At 59.5% G+C, this 20,406-nt stretch overlaps 1 protein-coding gene across 7 annotated transcripts in view; it reads left to right on the top strand.

Annotated features, from left to right (window-relative positions):
• The window catches only part of TNRC18 (trinucleotide repeat containing 18), an 82,921-nt gene extending 64,699 nt beyond the window's left edge, over positions 1–18,222 (top strand). For all 7 annotated transcript variants that reach the window (XM_059414355.1, XM_059414354.1, XM_059414349.1 and 4 more), the window contains 12 exons: positions 4,159–4,589; positions 8,243–8,395; positions 8,748–8,889; positions 10,552–10,669; positions 11,039–11,114; positions 11,204–11,312; positions 13,088–13,204; positions 13,795–13,959; positions 14,350–15,683; positions 17,206–17,442; positions 17,553–17,627; positions 17,928–18,222. In XM_059414355.1, coding sequence (XP_059270338.1) covers positions 4,159–4,589; positions 8,243–8,395; positions 8,748–8,889; positions 10,552–10,669; positions 11,039–11,114; positions 11,204–11,312; positions 13,088–13,204; positions 13,795–13,959; positions 14,350–15,683; positions 17,206–17,442; positions 17,553–17,627; positions 17,928–18,134 — 3,164 coding nt within the window. In that variant the 3' untranslated portion in view covers positions 18,135–18,222. The remainder of the gene's footprint in view (positions 1–4,158; positions 4,590–8,242; positions 8,396–8,747; positions 8,890–10,551; positions 10,670–11,038; positions 11,115–11,203; positions 11,313–13,087; positions 13,205–13,794; positions 13,960–14,349; positions 15,684–17,205; positions 17,443–17,552; positions 17,628–17,927) is intronic.
• The last annotated feature ends 2,184 nt before the right edge of the window (positions 18,223–20,406 follow it).

Genomic DNA, 20,406 nt, shown 5'->3' with positions numbered 1-20,406 from the left:
GGATGTTGAACAATAAATCTCACCTAGTTGTGGTGTATAATTTTTTTTCATACCTTGTTGGATTTCACTTGCTAATATTTTGTTGAGTATTTTTTGCATTTATGTTCATGAGAGATACTGGTCTGTAGTTTTCTTGTACTGTCATCTTCTGGTTTAATACTTCTGGTATTAGAGTAATTCTGGCCTCCTAGAATGAGTCGGAAGTATTCCCTCTGCTTCTATCCTCTGGAAGAGATTGTAGAGAAATGGCTTAATTTCTTCCTTAAATGTTTGGTTAACTTCAGCAGTGACCTCATCTGGGCGTGGCATTTTCTGTTTTAAAGGTTATTAATTATTGATTCAATCGCTTTAATAGATAAAGGTCTACTCAGATTGTTTCTTCTTGTGTGACTTAAGACCTTATGGCTGGATAATGCTGCATTTTATGAATATACCACATTTGGTTTATCTACTTAATGGGTTTTGTTTCCTTTTTTGGGCTGTCATGAATAATGCAGCTGGGAACATTGGTGTATACGTTTTTGTGTGGACGTGTGTTCAGTTGTGGCTACAGATCTAAGGGTGCACTTGCTGGGTTATCTGGTAACTTGGTATTTAACCTTTTGAGGAAATGCCAAACTTTTCCAAAGTGGCTGTACCACTTATATTTCCCCCAGCACTCTGTGAGGGTTCCCATTTCCTCCCCAGTTCCTCCCCAATACCTGTTACTATGTGTCTTTTTGATGATACCTTATTTCTTGGGGAGGAAGCCATTCTAGTGGGTGTGCTGTGGTCTTTCATTGTGGTTTTGATTTGGATTTCTCCTGGTGGTAGAAGGACCCTTTCTTATGTTTAGCAGACCTTTGTATGTGCAGAAATGCCCATTTAAACCCTTGGCTGACTTCTTAATTGGGTTGTCATCTTGTCATTGAGTAAGAGTTCTTTGTATATTTACCTATAACGCTCTAATTAGAAACATGGTTTTGCAAGTATTTTTTCTCCCATTCTGTAAGTTGTCTAAAGTTTTAAATTTTGATGGTGACCAAAGCTATCACTTGTACTTCTGGCGTTTGCGTCTTTAAAAAAAAAAAAAAAAAGGATTGCCCAACCTAAGGCCAAGACTCAGTCCCGTTTGCTCCTAAGATTATGGTTTGTGACTTACATTTCGCGCTGTGATCCATTTTGAGTTAATTTTTGTGTATGGAGGGATGGAGGGGTCTTTGCCTGTGGACAGCATTGTCCCCGAATCTTTGTGTTAAGAAGTCCGTTCTCTCCCCATTGAATGGTCTGGGTGCCCTAGTGGAAGGAAGATCGACAGAACATAAATATGAAGGATCATTTCTAGACCCTCTGTTCTAGTCAATCAGTGTAGATGTCTGTTCTTAGACCAGCAGCACAGTCTAGATTACCACAGGAATCTTTCTTTGTAGGAGGCTTTGCAATTGGAAAATACGAGTCCTCCATACTTGTTCTTTTTCAAGACTGTCTTTCTGCCTCAGAGACCCTTGCATTCCATATGGATTTTATGATTAGCTTGTGAATTCCTGCAAAAAAAGCCCACTCGGATTATGAATAGGAATTGTGTTCAATCAATAGGTCGTATTGGGGAGTACTGGCATCTTAACAGTGTAAATTTTTTGATCCATGAACATGGGATGTCTTTCCCTTTATTTATGTGCTTAATTTTTTTCCAGCAGTGTTTATAGTTTTTACTGTACAAGTCTTGCACTAATTTTAATTTGTGAGTATTTTTTGATGCTGTTGTAAATCGAATTCATCTTTGCAGTGTTCATTGCTAGTGTATAGAAATAGAGGTGATTTTTGCATATCGATTTTGTATCCTGCAATCTTGCTGAACTCATTTGTTCTAGTAGGTTTTTAGTAGTAGTTTCTATAATACAAGATCATGTCATCTGCAAATAGAGATAGTTTTATTTTTTCCTTTCAGATGTGTATACCTTTTATTTATTTTTCTAACCTAATTGCCTAGGTTAGAATCTTCTGTATAATGTCGAATAGAAGTGGGAAGAACAGGTATCTTTGTCTTCTAATCGTCAAGGAAGAACATTCATTCTTTCACCATTAAACGTCATGTCAGCAGTGAATTTTTATGGATGTCTTTATCAGGTTGAGAACATTTCCTTCTGTTCCTGGTTTGAGTGATTTTATCATGAAAGAGTGTTGGGTTTTGTCTGTTACTTCTTCTATGTCTGTTGAGGTTGTTTGTGTGGTTTTTTGTCCTTTATTAATATGGTACATTACATTGATTTTCTTATATGTCGAAGCAACTTTCTGTTCCTGGAATAAATTTCACTTGGTCATGGTGTATAATCTTTTTTTGTATGCTTCCCGATTACGTTCATCTCTGTTTATAAATTGTATCTTCTAAGGGACTGACCATTTAATCATTTAAATATGTTCTCCTCTAACAATTTTTATTGTAAGGTCAGTTTTGTCTGATACTTAGTGGAGCACGTTCAGCTCTTCAGTTGCTGTTAGTGTGGTTTATATCCTTTCCATCATTTGACTTTTAGTCTCTTTCTGTCTTACCCTTCTGTTTTATATCTCTAGTGCTTTGTCGGGTCTGTTCCTCCTTTACCGCCTTATTTCTTGGGGAGGGGGTAGGAGCACAGGACGCCGGGTGGAAGTCAAGGGCACGGACTCAACTCCCTGCTATGTCACCATGCGGCCTTGAGGCCTGGGCACGTGCTCCTGCTCTCTGGGCTTCTTGCCTGTCCCCACCCCAGGGCCCTCCGGAGAACACGCCACCACCCCCACCACGCACCATTCTTGCTGCCCCACTGGCCTCGTCAAGTATTTAACCTCCAACCTTACTCATGTGGTCCCGCTTCCCTCTTCCAAGCATGTGTCCACTGTCCATCACTGCCCTGTCCACCCGGCAGTCCCGCGCCCTAGGTGTCGTCCCTGAAGTGTTGGATGGGGTCTAGGTTTTCCAATGGGGTTCTGTTGGAGGCTGCCGTGAGACAGGGCCTCATTCCGTTACACCCAACAGCAGAAATCCAGCCTGTGTTTTATGGCCTGCACCCCTAATCAGCCATGAAAGCCCGCAGCTGCCTCCCTGTGCAGTGGGAAGTCTGTTAACAAAAGATTAATTAGTGGCATCGGTAAGCTTTGCCGGTGGCTCCCTCCCACGGAGTGTGTCCCCTCGCAGCCCAGCCCACTGCCCTGGCTGCCTCTGTTGGGTGATGGGGCTGGGCCTCTCAGAGGAGCCCTGGAGGGTAGGCTGCCAGCTGCCCTGGGGTCAGTAGGCCTGGGGTAGTGAAATTAGGGATCTGTTTCTGTGGGGCCGAGCAGGACAAGATAGACAGATCAGTGGGCTGTGTGCCTGTGGCGATGAAGTGTGGACAGAGGACTCCCCAGGGTGCCAAGTGGACCTTCTCAGATAGGAGGCTGCAGGTGTCCAAGTAGAGGCCCAGAGAGACATGGCGGTCCAGGGCCCAGCAGTAGTTCAGGTGCTGGTTTGAAGGCTGGAGAACAGCGGGGCATCGGGAGAGGTTTGTGTGTAGAGGAGCCCAGCAGCTCCAGGGCCTGGATTGAGCCCTGCCCCTTGTCTCTGGGAAGGGCCGAGCTTCAGGTGTGACAGGAGAGGGCCGGGCCCCAGGGCTGCACGAGTTCTGGCAGGGCCTTTCCTCTAAAAGGGAGTGGGTGCCAGGGACCTCCCCATCTCTGAGAAGCGGCTCCAGGAAGCTGAGAGAGGCCCCGTGGGGCTCGGGGATTTCATGTGGGCTTTCCAGCTGCTTCCCTGCGGGCGTCAGGCCCTCTCTGGCCTGCCCTGGCTTCTGGGATTCCCACGGGGCGTATAGGAGGCAGAGGAGAAGCTCATGTGGGGCCAAGCAGGAATCTTCATGGTCCCTGATGATGTTCTTGTGGGGGTTGGGGGGTGAGGAGGAGGGAGCAGAGTCTGGGCAGCCACGGTGAGGGGAGGGGTCAGTTTGGGATAGCAGTGGGGCCAGCAGGGCCTGCCACTCAGAGGCTTGTGGCCCCGTGAGTCCTCCCCCTCCTCCTCCTCTGGGCCTCAGGTTCTCCTGGAAATGAGAAGCCTCCCTTGGAGGAGGTTGGGACCGTGGCCTTCTGCTGGCAGCCAGGGTGTCTGGGTGGGTGGGAAGTGGGGGTGCCGGGAGCCCCTGTCCACAGCCGCTGCCCTCGTCTCGCACGCAGGCACGGAGTTCGAGTACACGGACTCGGAGAGTGAGGTCAAGGTGCGGAAGCGGTCGCCTACCGGGCTGCTGCGGCCCAAGAAGGGACTAGGGGAGCCCGGGCCCTCCCTGGCCTCCCCTGCACCCAGCGCCCGGGGCCCTGGTCCCACCAGCCCCGACAAGGCCAAGCTGGCGGCAGAGAAAGGGCGCAAGACCCGCAAGCTGAGGGGCGCCAAGGAGCCCGGCTTTGAGGCGGGGCCCGAGGCCAGCGACGACGACCTGTGGACACGGCGGCGGAGCGAGCGCATCTTCCTGCATGACGCCTCGGCCGCCGCCCCAGCCCCCAGCAGCGCTGCCCCTGCTGCCACCAAGCCCAGCCGCTGCGGCAAGGGTGGCCCGCTGAGCCCCCGCAAGGACACCAGCCGTGCCAAGGACAGGAAGGACCCCAGGAAGGTAGGTGCTCCGTGCAGGGCCTGGGGGGTGGGGCGCGGCAGGAAGGGACCTGGCCTCACCCCTCCCTTACAGGGGCGGGCTCCCTCCCTTCCCGTCCCAGGGGAACACCCTCCTGTGGGAGCGAGGTGCAGGGACCCCAAAGGAGAGCACTGGCGAACCCCCCACCCCCACTTGTGATAGGGAGGCACTCGGCGTGCTTCTCGAGCAAGGGCTCTGGTACGGGTGCCCGTCTCCGGGTTGGAGTAAGGGCCGTCACTCCCGTGAGGAGCTTGAACCATAGATCAGGGTCTCTGCGGTCACGGTTATGTGCTACATCGCTGATTGTGCCGCAGACAGAGTCTGACTCTGTCGGTCCTCCTGTGGCGTGTGGCTCCCCCCGACCGCCCGCGGGATTCTTCCTGAATTGTCTGCCGGGGCTCCCCAGCCGGAGGATGCTTCCTTTCTGAGCTCTCTAGGACAGGGTTATGGCCCATGTGTGTGGTTGCATTCAGGCCTAGCAGCTGGCGGCTCGGCAGTGGCCTCTGACTCCGGCCTCCCCATCCCCAACCCCGATGGAGGGTGATCTCTCGGATAACGGTGACATTCTACAAGATGTCATGTTGAGGGATGAGACTTGGCACTGATTTCCTGTAACGGGCCGGGGAGGCAGGTGCAGTGTTCTTGGATCCTTGGCGGTGATTGTGCTCAGAGGCCTGAGCCCCTTCAGCCTTCCCCAGGCCTTGGAGGGAAGGTGCTGGATACTACAACGTGCTCGTGGTGGTCTCACCAGATGGTCCGCCGTAGGGCTCAGGTGGCCTCTCACCCCTTTACCACTTTGTACGTCCTTTACCAGCAAAGGGAAACTGCTGTCCGCTCACGACCCTTCTAGCACACACTCCCTGGAGCTGGCGGAGGGCCGTGTCCCACAGGACTGCCCCTCAGCTCAGCCCCGCTTCTCACGCCCGTCCCGGGCTTCAGCTTGGCTCCGAGCTTCTGGCGGCAGCACTGGCCGTGTAGCGGGGGTTCCCTGGACCCGCAGCTCAGGGTCGATGATTCCCCAGAGAGATGCCCAAAACCCAGGGGGCGCTTTCCTTACTGTGACGGTTGATCAGGAGGCATACAGTGCAGCCACAGATGGGAGAGAGGCCAGGGGCAGGGGCAGAGGCACTTCCTGCCCTCTGCAGGTGCTCCCAACCCAGAAGCTCCCTGAACCCCTCAAGTAGGGTTTATTTGGGGACTTATTTGGCAGGATTATTAACTCAGTCTCTGGACCCTCTCCCCTCTCCCCTCTGCGGTGGATGTGGGGGTTGTGGGTTGAACTCAGAGTTCCTGGCTCCTCCACCTGGCTTGGTGTTGCTGGCAACTGGCGCCCATCCCAAGGCTAGCGGGGGGCTAACCCGCAGTCTTCTTATCAGGACAAAAGGTGCTCCGATGATCCTTGGGACGTCCCAAGGGGCTTAGGAGCCCTGGATCAGGAGCCAGGGGCAGAGACCAAGTTTGTATTTCTTCCCATCTTCGCGTATCACGAGACCTTGTGAAACAGGTTATACGTATTAACTGGACTTCACAGGTGGCTTTGCTTTTCGCCAAGGTCATGGCTGCTAATGATCACCCAGGCTGAGCTTTGAATACCCCCTGGGCCACACTGGCCCCTGGGTCCTTGGCCAGGACGTGGCACCCTGTGTTGGGGAGGAGCGCAGGGGCTCACTGAGCCCAGCCTTCTGATGGCACAGTGAAGGCCTGGAACAGAGCAGGCGAACTGTTGACCAAAGGAGGACAGAGATGCCCGCGGAACCCCCCCCCCCCCCAGGACCAGCCAGTGCTCGTAGTTTTGGGAGATACGCTTCCATATCCTTCTGAGACTTGTACATTGCTATTTGCCATCAGCCTTATTTTACCCTTCTTAAAAGCATTTTTATTTATTTATTTTGCGGGGGAGGGGCAGAGAGGGAATCCCAAGCAGACTCCCTGCTGAGCACAGAGCCCGACTTGGGGCTCGAACTCAGGACCCTGAGATCACAACCTGAGCCCAAACCAAGATTCGGATGGATGTTCAATTGACCAGTCACCCCGGTTCCCCGGGAGTTCTTTTCTTACTTAAAAAAAAAGAAGGTTCCCAGGAAAGGGCTTTCTGGCCAGCGGGAAATAAACCGTTGTCAGTGTTGTCTGATTAGAACTGTGGTGTGGAGGTCGCAGGAAAGGAAGAAAGTACAAGTCCACCCAGAGCCCGTCTTGCTGTCCGCCCCCCCAATGCCCCCACACGCACAGCTGCAGAGATGGTCACCTTGGGGTGAGCTACTTACAACAGATGTTTGGGGGAAAAGTCAACAGAACCGCATTACAGACGGTCCTTCGATCCCCAGGATGCCTTCCGATTTCCGAAATGTGAACGGTGAAGGCGTGCATCCGAAACAAGAAAATGTAATTCTGTCTCATCCCCCTGCAAGTGGGGAGCCACATCGAATACTTTCTGTCCCCATACCGACATCTGCTCTGTCCCTTAGAATGCCATGTGCTGTGGATGTCACTTGTCTATTGGGAAGCCATGACGTCTGCAGTGGTCTTTTTAGTATTTGCTCGGGATTTTCTCTTTATGTTTCTTCATTTCCCACATCCTCTGGTCCATGATCTTGGTTGGTTGTTTCAGGAATGTGTCTTTTAAAAAGGTGACCCCCCATTGTGCCCAATCCTGCCGCCTGCCCATCTCCCCTGGGTCGTGCAGGCCCTTAGCCTGAGCTGGCTCCTAGCATCAAGTACCCCCACATTGTTCTTTCCACCGTCACCGCTGGCCTAAAAGCTTGTAACTGGATCTGTGATGCGCCAGTGTTTCCCTAAGGTCCCGGGACAGCCGGGTGCTGGTGCCTGATGCCTGAAGCCGGCGGGTATGCTCTCGGTGCTCTGAGACCGGTTTCCACACCGTGGGCACGGGTGGTGGGGGGCGGAGGGGCAGCTCATCCTGCTCCCCATCCCTGGGGGGGAGCTTGGAGTGTGTTGGACTTGGCTCTCCCCTCACTGCTGGGGTGCCCCAGAGGTAGTTGGAAGGGTTTTGCCTGCTCCTTCTGGCACGTGCCTGTGGAACTCACCTGTATTGTCCTGTTTTTGTGGCATCCCTTGGAAGTGGATACCCCTGTGCCTCCATCCGCTGCAGGGGGTTAAATGACCTGCACCCCGCCCCCCCTCAACACACACACACACACACACACACACACACACACATCATGTCACGAGCAGCGGCTGACGTGACGCAGTCTCCGTGTTTATCAGATAAACTTTGGGGAGGAGGAGTTGTAAGGCAGGACTTTTGGTAAATTCCCCTCTGTGTTTAAAAAAAGAAGAAGAACACCATGTGTGTGCAGATGTGTCTGCATAGCCCGTGTGTTTACGTGGTTGTACGAGCTGGTGGAAGGTTCTGGAAGGATGCGCCAGGCAGCCACTGGTGATTCTAATTAGTGCTGTGGAGTTGATGGGCTGCACTGGAGAGGAAGTTACACTTACATGCACTTGGGTACTTTTTTTTTTTTTTACAGTAAGTAACTTATAGTAGTAATAAAACAATTAGGATTAAGAAAAAACACGCTTGTGGGAAGGAGAGGAGGTGTTTTTTTCCTCTCCCTGGAGGGTGAGTGGCGGGGGTGGGCGGCCTCTGATGGCACCTGTGATGCTTCCTCACCCAGAAGAAGAAGGGGAAGGAGGCTGGCTCAGGGGCTGCGCTGCCCCCACCCCGTGTTCCCGCCCTGCCCCCCGACGCCCGGGCTCCCCACACCGGCTCCCCGGCCGCTGCCAAGAGGAGCAAGGCCAAGGCCAAAGGGAAGGAGGTGAAGAAGGAGGTAAGGCCTGCTGTGCCCAAGAATGAGGTCCCCATGGGCCCCTGCAGACAGGGGTGAGCCCGGGTGTGCCCAGCCCCCGTGCCCTCCAGTCCCTGGCTGGGCTGTTCATCCTCAGACCCACTGTGTCTGAAGGTGTTGCGGCAGCACTTGTGGGCTTGACCATCCGACCGACGTGTGGCCCCAATTTGCCCTCCCTTGGGCCTGTGGGCTGAGGCCAGCTGGACCCCTGCTGCACCTGTGGCAGGTGTCCCTGCTGCCGGACGTGTGACCCTGGGTGTGTAGGGAGGGTCCTAAGCAGCAGAGCTTGGGATGGTGCGTCCTCAGGCACTGGCCTGCTGTGCTCTGTCCCCAGAATCGGGGGAAGGGGGGAGCTGTGAGCAAGCTGATGGAGAGCATGGCTGCCGAGGAGGACTTCGAGCCCAACCAGGACTCCAGCTTCTCCGAGGATGAGCACCTGCCCCGCGGCGGGGCCGTGGAGCGGCCGCTAACTCCGGGTGAGTACCGCAAGGCCGTGGGGGCTCTAGCCGGCAGTGGCGGCCCCAGGAGGGTACCTGGGGAGATGGGGGGCTGGGGGCCTGGTGTCCATGGTGAACCGAGAGAGGCCAGCTGGACTCTGGTTTGGTGAGCTCACGGGGTGGGGGGGAGGCACGGGGTCGGGGGCCGCAGAGGCCGATGGCTGAGTCTCGCAGGCCACAGGGAGAGTGTGGTCTTTGCCCTGTGGAAACAAGACCCTGTCAGTTTGTCTAAGTCCGTGCGGCCGGAGCGGTTTGGAAAGTGCTTCCTGACTGCTTTGTCGCGGACGGATTTGGGGGGGTCCAGAGGGGGGACTGGGAGTCTGGGTGGGAGGCCCCGTGAGGATCCCGGTGAGCAGCGGTGGGCTGCAGCGCAGTGGGGCAGCACGGACGGAGGCGGGGTAGTTTGAGGGAGATGGGGTGGGGTTGGGCACGTTGTGGGGCGGCATGTGAACAGGTGAGAAGGGGTGCGGACGGGTAGTTGTAGGCGCGGAGGGGGCAGGGGCAGTCCTGTGCTGTGCTCTGCTGGCTGGAGTGTGAGGAGCCCGGAGGATGTCCCCGGGAAGCGACGTACGCCTGGCACGTGGCCCCCGGGGTCTGGGGCTCGGAGGGGTGGCGGAGGATGTGAGTTGGGTGGGGCAGCTGGGAGCAAGAGGAGGAGCAGGGCTGTGGGCCTTCCGCCCAGCCGGAGTCAGCTGTGGTGTGTGACAGCCTCTCAGTGGTGGATGGTGGGAGGTGTCCGCCCTCCCCTGTCTGCGGGCTAGCTGGGCTCGTTCCAGCAGCAGGAGGGCTCAAGGGACTGCTCGGCGCGATGGCTGTGCTGCCAGAGGCTCCCGAGGGCAAGTGGGAGCTCCTCCCTTGTGCCACTGGCCAGAGGAAGTCACGTGGTCACGCTGGGCATGGAGGGGTGGGCAGTCCACGCGCCCACGGTGAGGCTGTGGCGTGGGTGCAGGTGGCGATGGCCAGGTGGGTGGGCCATTCTGTGTGGCCCGGTGACCTGTGCGGGCTTGTCTAGCCTGATCGCAGCCGGGTGGAGCCAGGCTCAGGGTCCCATGGGGCAGGAGAGTGGGCCTGAGTGTCGGAAGCAGTGTGACCCAGCCTGGAGGAGGAAAACTGAGGTGCATCTGGATTTGGGGTGCCAGGAGCAGGTGGCCTTCAAGCCGAAGGGCAGAGGCAGCTTCAGGATGAGAACAGGCTCAGAGGTGGTTCAAGGGGCCAGTGAGGGCTGACAGCCTTGCTGGCAAGTTTGGAGTTTGGCTTCTGCCGGGGCCAGTTACATTCTCAGTGGAACGTCCTGGACGTTTGGCTGAAGGGGTAGCCAGCCCATCAGGGGTACAATGACCTGGAGCTTCTCGCCCAGGTCCCAGCAGCCGTGGTCTCTAGGGTAGAGGAGGGCCAGCACGAGCAGGCTGTCACGCCTGGTTCCTCCCTGCTTGGAAGCTTTCCAGAGGCCTGGGTCAGGACAGGAGAGGCTGCTCATGGCTCCGCCGTGTGTCTCTGCACAAGGCCTGTCCGGCACACGGGTGGGCACACGCGTGTACACACACAGCCTGCAGGGGTGGGGGATGGGGAGCTTGGGGCAGGGAGAGTGGGTCTCCGGCTGCCCCCCGGCTCCAGCCCTGCCTCGCCACTGCCCCCCTGCAGCCCCGCGCTCCTGCGTCATCGACAAGGACGAGCTGAAGGACGGCCTGCGTGTGCTCATCCCCATGGACGACAAGCTGCTGTACGCGGGCCACGTGCAGACGGTGCACTCTCCCGACATGTGAGTGGGGCCCCGGGGGGCTGCGTGGGTCGCGGTGCTGGGCTCAGGGCCCGAGGACCCTCCGCTGGTCCCATGTCCAGGGTGCCGGGCCCCTGGGGGCAGGCGGCTTTGCTTCTCGGAGCTGGGTGAACGGCCCCGGAAGCCCCCGGGATGTGCCGGCCTCTCTTGGACCCGGAACCCCTTTCCATCCAGGGGAGGAAACAGACCCAGGAGGGAAAAGACTTGCCCTAGGTTTATACAGGGTGTCTACAGCCCCCCAGGCTCCAGTGTCCCACCTGGGAGGTCTGGGAGGCAGAGCTGGCGCTTGGGGGAGGGCAGGAGGGTCCACGGGGTCCGTCCTATCAGCGCGCCCATGCTGTGGCCTTGCAGATACCGTGTGGTGGTGGAGGGTGAACGTGGGAACCGGCCCCACATCTACTGTTTGGAGCAGCTGCTGCAGGAGGCGGTGAGGGCCGGGCTGGCGACTGCCGGTGGGGTGGGTGGGGGCTGGGGCCATTCCTGGTCGACCCAGTGCTCAGTCCCTGGTTTTTCCAGATCAACGATGTGAGGCCGGCCTCCACCCGCTTCCTGCCGCAGGGGACCAGGATCGCGGCTTACTGGAGCCAGCAGTACCGCTGCCTGTACCCGGGCACCGTGGTCCGAGGTGGGTCCCCCGGTGTCTTCCCGGTGTCCCCCGTTCCCCCATTCGGTCGGGCCTCAACCCCAGTGGGCACAGATGCGAGTGACTTACCAGGCCTCTGGGCTGGCCACAGCCTCAGGCCCTCGGGCCCTCTGGCTTCACATCAGCCCCTCGGGGGTCCTGCCATCGGGGGAGCCCTCTTGACCCTGATTCCCATTTAAGTCGTGGGATGGAGCTCGGGATACACGGGTGTCGCTGACTGCCGCGAGTCTCACCCGGAACACTCATGAGCGACATTAGCTTTCTGATTCCACATGTGGACTGACAAGAGGGGATGGTGGCCCCCCCGGACAGTTGGGGTGCTGTTAGCAGAGTAAGAGATTGGGGAGCTAGACCGATGAAAGTCATAGGAGCTGAACAGCACGCCCCGTAGCCATCACAGACCCCACACACTTCCGGGAGATGGGGGTGTGGATGTCCATTACCTTAACAAAAACACTACCCCCGACCCGCTGCCCAGGACAGGACAGCCCGCGGTCAAAATCCTTCCACTAGGTGCGCGCCTGATCGCCGTTCCAGTCTGTGCTTCGATATATGGCTGAGCTGGGCATCAGGCCTGGGTTGGAAATGATTTTCTGCCCCCGCCTCAGGGGCACCAGGCCATTGTCACCCGGCTTCCGATGTCTGAGAAGTTCAGTGCCGTGATTACTGCCAGGGCTTTGTAGGAGGCTTGCTTTTGCTCTCTGGAAACTGTTAGGATGTTGTCAGTATTCCTGGAGCTGGAAGAGAGAGAGAGAGAGTGAGAGTGAGTGTGTGTGTGTGTGTGTGTGTGTGTGTGCGCGCGCGTGCATTGCTGGAGACTTGGGGGCGGAGGGCTCCGTGAAGCAGATGTCCTCTGTCCCCAGCCGCCGGCGCTGCCCCTGTGAGCCGGTCTCTGGGACGTGCATTCCCGAGCTGGGCCGCTGGTGGCACTTCTAGCTTTTTCTTTTTGGTTGTCTCTTTCTTCCCCTGTTTGTTCCGCTTCCCGGGGAGGACCCTCCGCTAACCGCGCTCTTCTGGCCCTTCTGATCTCTTGAGTTTCTAAAATTCCTGCTGTCATGGGAGAAATTCCCAAGAGATTTTTATTTTCTGAATCCTTCCCTCTCCTCATCTCTTCTTTCCTTTTTGAACGTTTGTGTCCTGTCTTCATGGTTTTTAAAAAAAAATTATTTTGTTTCATATCTTGTTGCTTGTATCCATGTTACCGTTTTTTTAAACTTCCCCGAGAATCTACGGTTTCCCTGTGGGGCTTCTCCAGCTTCCTTGTCTCCTGAGCCCCTCTTCCTCCCTCGTAGGGGCTCCTGTGCTCGCTCTTTGGCCTCCCCTTTGACCTCTCTGGTCCATATCTGCCTCTCCTGGGAGGCTGTCCTTTTGGCCCTGCTGGTCCCTAGGAAGCAGATTGGAAACTGTGTGTGGACAGACCTGTGTTGTGGGGACCCCAGGTCTCAGCAGCCGGAGTGCACCAGCTACAGGCCGGCACCTTGCCCACGGCCCTGTCCTTGGGGTCTGGCGGGGCTTTTGCATGTGGGAGCAGCTCTGCTGTGCCCTAGGTGTACATTCTTAGCCTGTCCGGTGTTATAGTCCCCTGACCCCAGGCTCCTGCTGGGACCACGTGCCCTGAAGCTCACATTCTGCACCACTGTAGACCTGTACTCGCACAGGTCAAGCCCAGGGCCGCTCACTGGCTGGTGTCTGCTCCCCCTGTGCCCCTCAGAGAGCAGGGTCCATGGGCCTTCCTCACTCTGCCCCTCTGCCAACAGGCTTGCTCGGCCTCGAGGATGACGGGGATTTGATCACCGTCGAGTTTGATGATGGGGACACGGGGAGGATCCCCCTCTCCCACATCCGTCTCCTGCCTCCCGACTATAAGATCCAGTGTGAGTGCCGGCTCTGCTGCCCAGGGATGGGGCGGGGGTGACCCTCACGTCCACACCTGGCTCCCCGCTGAGCCCGACTCTGGGCTCTGGCCACGTTCGGACCATTCACACCCTTAGGGTGGCCATGGCAGGAGCCGTGGGTCAGGCTCCCCAAGTTAGCATCAGGAAGGGGCTCCTCGGGCTCCCCAGCCCAGTTACTGGTACCGGATGTTCCATGCTCCTGGTGTCCACGAGAGCATGGAATTCCTGCCTCGGCCCTGTGTGTGATACGAAGCTCGGGTCCCCTGGCCGGACTCCCTGACTTCTAGGGCTCAGTGGTTTTGAGCTTCCTCCGTGTTTTTGACGGGGCAGTCTTGTCTCAGCTGCACCCACGCTGTTCATTGAGGAGCCCCATGGAGCTTCCTGTGCGTGCAGACACCTGACTGCACCCCTGCAGACGGGGCCACTCTCCCCAGCCGTGCAGCCCCTGCAGGCAAGGCCACGTGGGGTCAGCCACGGGGTCGTCCAGCCCTGTCCCCCACGACAGACAATACTTTGGTGGCCAGGAGAGCAGAGACCTGGGCCTGAGCCCCCGTCTGTGTGCCCTGCAGGTGCGGAGCCCTCCCCAGCTCTCCTGGTGCCAAGTGCCAAGCGCCGCAGCCGGAAGACCAGCAAAGACACTGGGGACAGCAAAGATGGTGGCACCCTGGGGACGGAGGAGCCCGGCGCCAAGGCACGAGGGCGTGGGCGGAAACCCAGCACTAAAGCCAAGAGTGGTATGTCGGTCCCAGCTCGGACTTGGCCGAGGCCCAGGGGCAGGTGTGGGAACGGGTGGGCACGGGCCACACGCCTCTGTGGGGACTTGGTCTCGGGGTACTTGGACTGTGTGACAGATTGGGAGACCGAGGCCCTGGGAGGCATGCTGGTCTGTTGGGGGCAGAGTGGAGGTTCAGTCAGGTGGTTCACTCCAGCATCTGGGGACAAGTGCTTGGAGCCAAGACAGCTGGGCACCACATTGGGGTCACCACCTATAGGATGACAGTGATTGTGGAGCCCAGACTGGGCGCTGCTTGGGGGCACACAGGGCTGGGCTTGAAACAGGGCTTTCTGGTTCGGGAAGCCCCTAGCCCCAGCCTCACAGAAGCCTTTTTTCTTCTCTCTTCTAGATAGAGCTGCTGTCCCGGAGGAGGGGGGCCCAACAGAGGAGGTCCCCAGTACCCCGTTGGCCCTGGAGCCCCTCAGCACCCTGAGTTCCAAGAAGAGCCCCCCAGAATCTGCGGACAAGCGGGCCAAAGCCCCCAAGGCCCGCCCAGCGCCCCCCCAGCCCAGCCCGGCACCATCCACCTTCACCAGCTGTCCGGCTCCCGAGCCCTTCGGGGAGCTGCCGGCCCCCACCACGGTCCTGGCCCCCGCGCCCCTCGTCGCCATGCCCATCACCATGCCCGCCACCCGGCCCAAGCCCAAGAAAGCGCGGGCTGCTGAGGAGGCGGCCCCCAAGGGCCCCCGGAGGCCCGGGGAGGAGGCCGAGCTGCTTGTCAAGCTGGACCACGAGGGCGTGACGTCGCCCAAAAGCAAGAAGGCCAAAGAGGCCCTGCTGCTGCGAGAGGACACGGGGGCGGGGGCCTGGCAGGAGCCCAAGGGCCTCCTGACCCTGGGCGGCTACCCCTCGGCCGCGGGCGGCGGCGAGCCCAAGGCTGCCCGGCCCAAGGCCGCGGACGGCGAGCTGGCCCAGGAGCCCGGGGCCGGGCTCGAGTTCGAGAGCTCGGGCCACCCCAAGAGCCCGGACAAGGGCCAGGCGGAGCAGGACGGGGCCGAGGAGTCGGAGAGCGGCGGCAGCAGCAGCGACAGCGGCGGCAGCAGCAGCAGCAGCTCCGAGACCGAGGGGGAGGACGAGGCCCAGGGCGGCGGCGGTCGGAACTGCAGCGCCTCCAGCTCCCGGGCGTCCTCGTCCTCGTCCTCCTCGTCCTCGTCCTCGTCGTCGTCCTCCTCGTCTTCCTCGTCCTCGTCTTCGTCGTCCTCCTCCTCGTCGTCGTCGTCGTCCTCGTCGTCGTCCTCGTCCTCGTCCTCCTCCTCGTCCTCGTCGTCCTCGTCCTCGTCCTCGTCGTCCACCACCGACGACTCCTCCTGCAGCTCCGACGACGAGGCGGCGCCCGCCCCCGCCGCCGGCCCGTCCGCCGCCCCGGCTCTCCCCAGCAAGACGCCCAAGCCGGCGGGCAAGGGGCGCTCCTCGGCCCACTCCCCGGGCAAGAAGGTGCCCGCGCCCCCGCCCCAGGCGCCCCCGCCCCAGGCGCCCCCGCCCCAGCCCCCGCAGCCCCTGCCGGCCAAGGCTCAGGCCGGGGCGGGGGCCAAGAGCCGACCCAAGAAGAGGGAGGGCGTCCACCTCCCGACCACCAAGGAGCTGGCCAAGCGGCAGCGCCTGCCGTCCGTGGAGAACCGGCCCAAGATCGCCGCCTTCCTGCCTGCCCGGCAGCTCTGGAAGTGGTTCGGCAAGCCCACCCAGGTACCTGAGGGCCGGGGGGAGGGCTGGGGGGGGGTGTCTGCCGCCGTGGGCCCCACCTCCCATCTCCTCCGGTCTGCTGAGACCCGGGGCGGGGCCGGGGGAGTTGGGATGAGCCGTGCGAGGCGATCCCATGTTGTGCTCGTGGCCCCCGGATCTGGTGTCCAAAGCCACGTCCTCCCCACCCACCCCCAGCAGTGCTGCGTGTGATGTGGGGCCCAGACCTGCCCCTCTGCGGAACACAGGCCAGGAAGCAGGCAGGGATGGGCGCCCAGGGCGGGCATCCAGGCACCATGCAGAGGGGCTCTCAGAACCCCACAGACTCTCGGTGTGGGCTTCGTGCTTAGCTGTCCTCGGGGGGTGGGGGGCATGTGACCCCAGCAGGAGGTGCAGCTTTCGCTGTGGGGGCTCATCGGGTGCCCGCCCACCTGTGATCGAAGGGAGCCTAGTGGCCGGAGGAGGGAGGGAGTGGCCACAGGTGGCGGGAAGCCTGGGGGCTGCCAGAGACAGGTTGGGGTAGGAACCGTAGCCGCCCACTTCAGCTCGAATTTATTTTCAGCCTTGAGCGGAGAAGAAATTCAGCGGTGTTGAGGACCTATATAGGGTTCAGTGACAAGGCACTGAGAAAGTCTGTTCCCACTGGGGTCCAAGGAATTAAAAGTAGGAAAAGGGCATGCCGCAGCAGGTTGGAAATGAGCGTGTCGGTCTCCGCTGTTCAGGCAAACTGGCCAAGTCCCCTGGCTGAGGGAGTTTCAGATCTGAGTTTGGGATCGCGCTGCTTCCGTGGGGAGGCTTAGCTTTGCTGAGGTCTGATCCGTGGGGGGATGGTTGCCCCAGAGCTACTTGGGGCTGTGGTGGGTTTTGGCGTTTTGGTGTGTTCCGTCTTGGACCCACATGTCTGTCTCTGTGCCAGTCTATGAAGTGTTTGTTGAGTGACTAAGAGAAACCCAGCACGCTCTGGGGGCCTGGCCGATGTGTGCCTTGTGCTGGATCATGCGGGCCCAGGGCTGACCTTAGTCAGGAATGTCCCCGGGGTGTGGATGTGGTCCAGGACAGCACCTGATCAGGCCACCTGGGCGGCCGACTCCCAGCCCCACGCTGCCTGCGGGGGTGTAAGAACGGGGCTGTGTAGCCGGTGACCTGAAGGCGGTCACAGGGTTCACAGTGTGATCGCTGTGGGGGTGGGATGCTGCTAGAGCTGGAAGCCTGCCCTGTCCCCTTGATGGGGCTCACTGTCCTTCTCTGGGCATGGCTGCACGAGCCTCCTGGACAGTGGGTACGGGGTTTGCGGGCCCTCCCAGGCGCCCGTGCCAGCACCGCTCCGGAACAGGGAACAGAAGCCCCTCCTAGCGGTGCGTTGATCACGTCAGGTGCTCCGTGTGCGGAGGGGTGAGGAAGGCTCCCCAGCTAGAGCGAGCAGGGGGTCGGCTCCCTCCCAGCCCCCCCCCCCCCCCGCAGGGCGCCCCAAGCTCAGGGAACGGGGGCGGGCCGGCCAGGGCCCCCTGACCCACAGCGTGTCCCGCAGCGCCGTGGCATGAAGGGCAAGGCCCGCAAGCTCTTCTACAAGGCCATCGTTCGTGGCAAGGAGATGATCCGCATCGGGGACTGCGCCGTGTTCCTGTCCGCCGGCCGCCCCAACCTGCCGTACATCGGCCGCATCCAGAGCATGTGGGAGTCGTGGGGCAGCAACATGGTGGTCCGCGTCAAGTGGTTCTACCACCCCGAGGAGACCAGCCCGGGCAAGCGCCTCCACGAGGGCCAGGTAAGGCGGGGGGGCTGAGCAGCCCAGAGGTGGGGGCCAGGGGTCTGGGCTCTGGGGTCAGGCAGGGCTGTGCAGGGCTCACAGCCTCCCTCTGTCCGTCCCACACGCAGCACTGGGACCAGAAGTCCGGCCGCAGCCTCCCTGCTGCCCTGCGGGCCTCCAGCCAGAGGAAGGACTTCATGGAGGTAGGGACTCGGGGTGGAGGCCAAGCCCCACAGGCTCTCCACACCCAGCATGGACGGGGTGCATCCGGGCTCCCAGCCCCAGCCCTGTGTCTGGCTCGGTGCTGTCGCTGCGCTGTCTCCCTGCACTTTGGGGCCCTTAGGCCTTCGGGCCTTTGTGTTGGTCTGTGTGTCTGTCGGATCTCTCTTGTGCTCTGTGTTTGAGCCCTGGCCTCGGCCTCTCGGGGGTGGGGCGGAGGGGTCTTTCTCTGTCTCTGCCCTCAGGGGCCCCCCAGCCCTGACGCCCGCCCGCCGTGCCCGCAGCGCGCCCTCTACCAGTCCTCCCACGTGGACGAGAACGACGTGCAGACCGTGTCGCACAAGTGCCTGGTGGTGGGCCTGGAGCAGTACGAGCAGATGCTCAAGACCAAGAAGTACCAGGACAGCGAGGGTCTGTACTACCTCGCGGGCACCTACGAGCCCACCACGGGCATGATCTTCTCCACCGACGGCGTGCCCGTGCTCTGCTGAGCGCCCCGCGCCCTGCCGGCTGCCTCGCGCCCCGAGCGCCGACGGGGGCCCCTCACCATCACTGCCACGTCTCGGGGACCACGCGCGTTGGTTGTGTGCATGCAAGTGTGCCCTCAGACGGCCCGGCGTACGTGAGTGTGTACATGTGTGTGCCTGTATGCATGCACGTGCGTGCACACGTGTGCACACGTCCCCAGCCCCCCCCCCCCCCGCCCCCCCCCGGGCGCCCCTCCCGCCGGGGCTCCTCTCTGCTATCAGGGTATGGCTCTGCTGGGCCCTGGGCTGGGGCCGCTCCTCCAGCACCTTGTAAGCACTTGGCCGGGCGGGGCCCCCAGGACTTAGGACCCAAGCACCTCCAGGCTGAGGCCAAGGCCCAGCAGGGATGCAGCGGGGAGGGGGTTTCCGAGGAACCAAACTGACACTCGCTCTGGGGTTCCTGCTGCTTGAGGGCCCTCCCCGGGGCTCTTAGGGCCCAGCCCCCCTCAGCACGGAGCTGCACCCCAAGTCTCCAGCCGTGAGATGGGGTGGGGGGGGGCCAGACGCCTGCCCTCTCACCGGCCAGGCCAGGGCTGCTCGGGGCTCCGGCCAGGAGCCCGGCCTCTGCCCTCTCAGGATGGCCTGGACTCCGGTGCAAGAGCCAGGTGCCAGGTTGGGGGAGGCTGCTCACCCTGAGGCCCCGGGGGAGACCTACTCCTCCCGGCCTGGTCCCGTACACTACACACAACCCCAATGGTGCTGAAGCCCCGGCCCCGGCCGCCTGGAGGGAGCGGCAGCTCTCTAACCTGTACAGTTCTATTGTACCAAGACAAGAGACTCTCCCCGCCCCTGTATCATACGCCTTTAAATGGAGTCAACTTTTTAATTATATATATAAAGATAAATATATATAAATATATATAAATATAAACTTTTTAAAACTGTGAAAAAATAGCTATGAAATTATAAAAAAAGCGAACACATTCTGACGTGCAGAATATTATTTTTTGTTTCCTATTAGATTGTGAGTGTCTAGCACCCAGCTTCACGGGCCTCCTTTGTCCTGAGCACACCCACCCCGCCCCCCACCCGGCCCAGGTGTACTGTACTCGTCCCCAGAACAGAGAAGCAGTTAGGGAGAGCAGAGGCGGAGGGAGGGAGAGGGGGCCGGCCGGGCGCAGCGGCCCTGCTCCCCCCGCTCGGCCCCGAGAGCACTTACCAGCCCCTGCGCCTTCCAGGGGGACGGGAGGCCTCGTCCAGACAATCTTAAGGGAAGGAAAAGCCAGACTTCGGTTTTGTTTTTTGGGGGACTGTTTTCCTTTTTTTTTTTTTTTTTTTTTTTTAAGTTTCTTTTGGAATTTTGTTGGCGAATTCTGTGTGATCTTTTTCATAAAAAAAGAAAACAAAAGAGAAAAAGCTATAATCGGAGAACTGCTGTTGTCTGGAGTGGTTCATTTCGGGTCTGGGGGGGGTACCCTCTAACTTTCCAGGGCCAGGATGGGGGCGCGGGGGGCGGGGTGCCCCCCTCATGCGGGGCTGTTTACACCCAAGCTCCCGTCAGTGAAGGGAAATGAAGGGGTTTCTCAATGGCCCTGGCCACATCAAAAGCCAGAAGTGGCCATGCTGGGTGGCTGAAATAGGGGACAGCACCATTGGTGCCAAAAGCACTCTTGTCCAGTCCGAAGCTGGAGGTCTTGCGCTCCCAGCCACGCCCACATCTGCAGACCCCAGAACAAGGCCAAGTGCAGTGGTTTCAGGGATCCTGGGTGGGGATGTGGAACGCACCCCTGCAGGGTTGGGGGAGGCTGGGCCCTGCTCCTAGTGCTGCCACCCCCCCTCCTGCCCTGTCAGCTCTCAAGCTGACCCCACAGGTACTTGCCCAGCGACCTGCCAAGGGAAGGACCCTGGTGGGCCTTTTGATCAGAGAAACCAAGTCACCGGCTCCCTGGCGGCCACACCCACCTGGAGCAGTGTGCTGGCGCCACCTGGTGGCCCCTTGCGATATTGCCTTCAGGTCTTGGCTCCCATGGCTGCCCAGGGCGCCCATCTGGTGGAGTGGGGTGGAGGGGGCGGTGATAACCTGCCCAGGGGGTCCCGGTGGGTGGGTCCCCGAAGCTGCAGGCCTGGACCACAGCCCCTCTGATGGCCAGCCCCTCTGTGTAACCCTTTTCCAAGGGACTCAACACCAAAAAGTGGACCAACACCACTGCTTGGGGAAACTAAGACACCAAACCATACAGAAAGTTGTTCGTATCCCACGAATCAGCAGCATGAGCAAGACTGGAGCCCAGCACCC

The sequence above is a fragment of the Mustela nigripes genome, chromosome 11 (genome assembly GCF_022355385.1).
Source record: "Mustela nigripes isolate SB6536 chromosome 11, MUSNIG.SB6536, whole genome shotgun sequence".
Classification (NCBI taxonomy): Eukaryota; Metazoa; Chordata; class Mammalia; order Carnivora; family Mustelidae; genus Mustela; species Mustela nigripes.
Note: the sequence above shows the minus strand (reverse complement) of the source record. Positions and strands in the feature narration are given on the sequence as shown.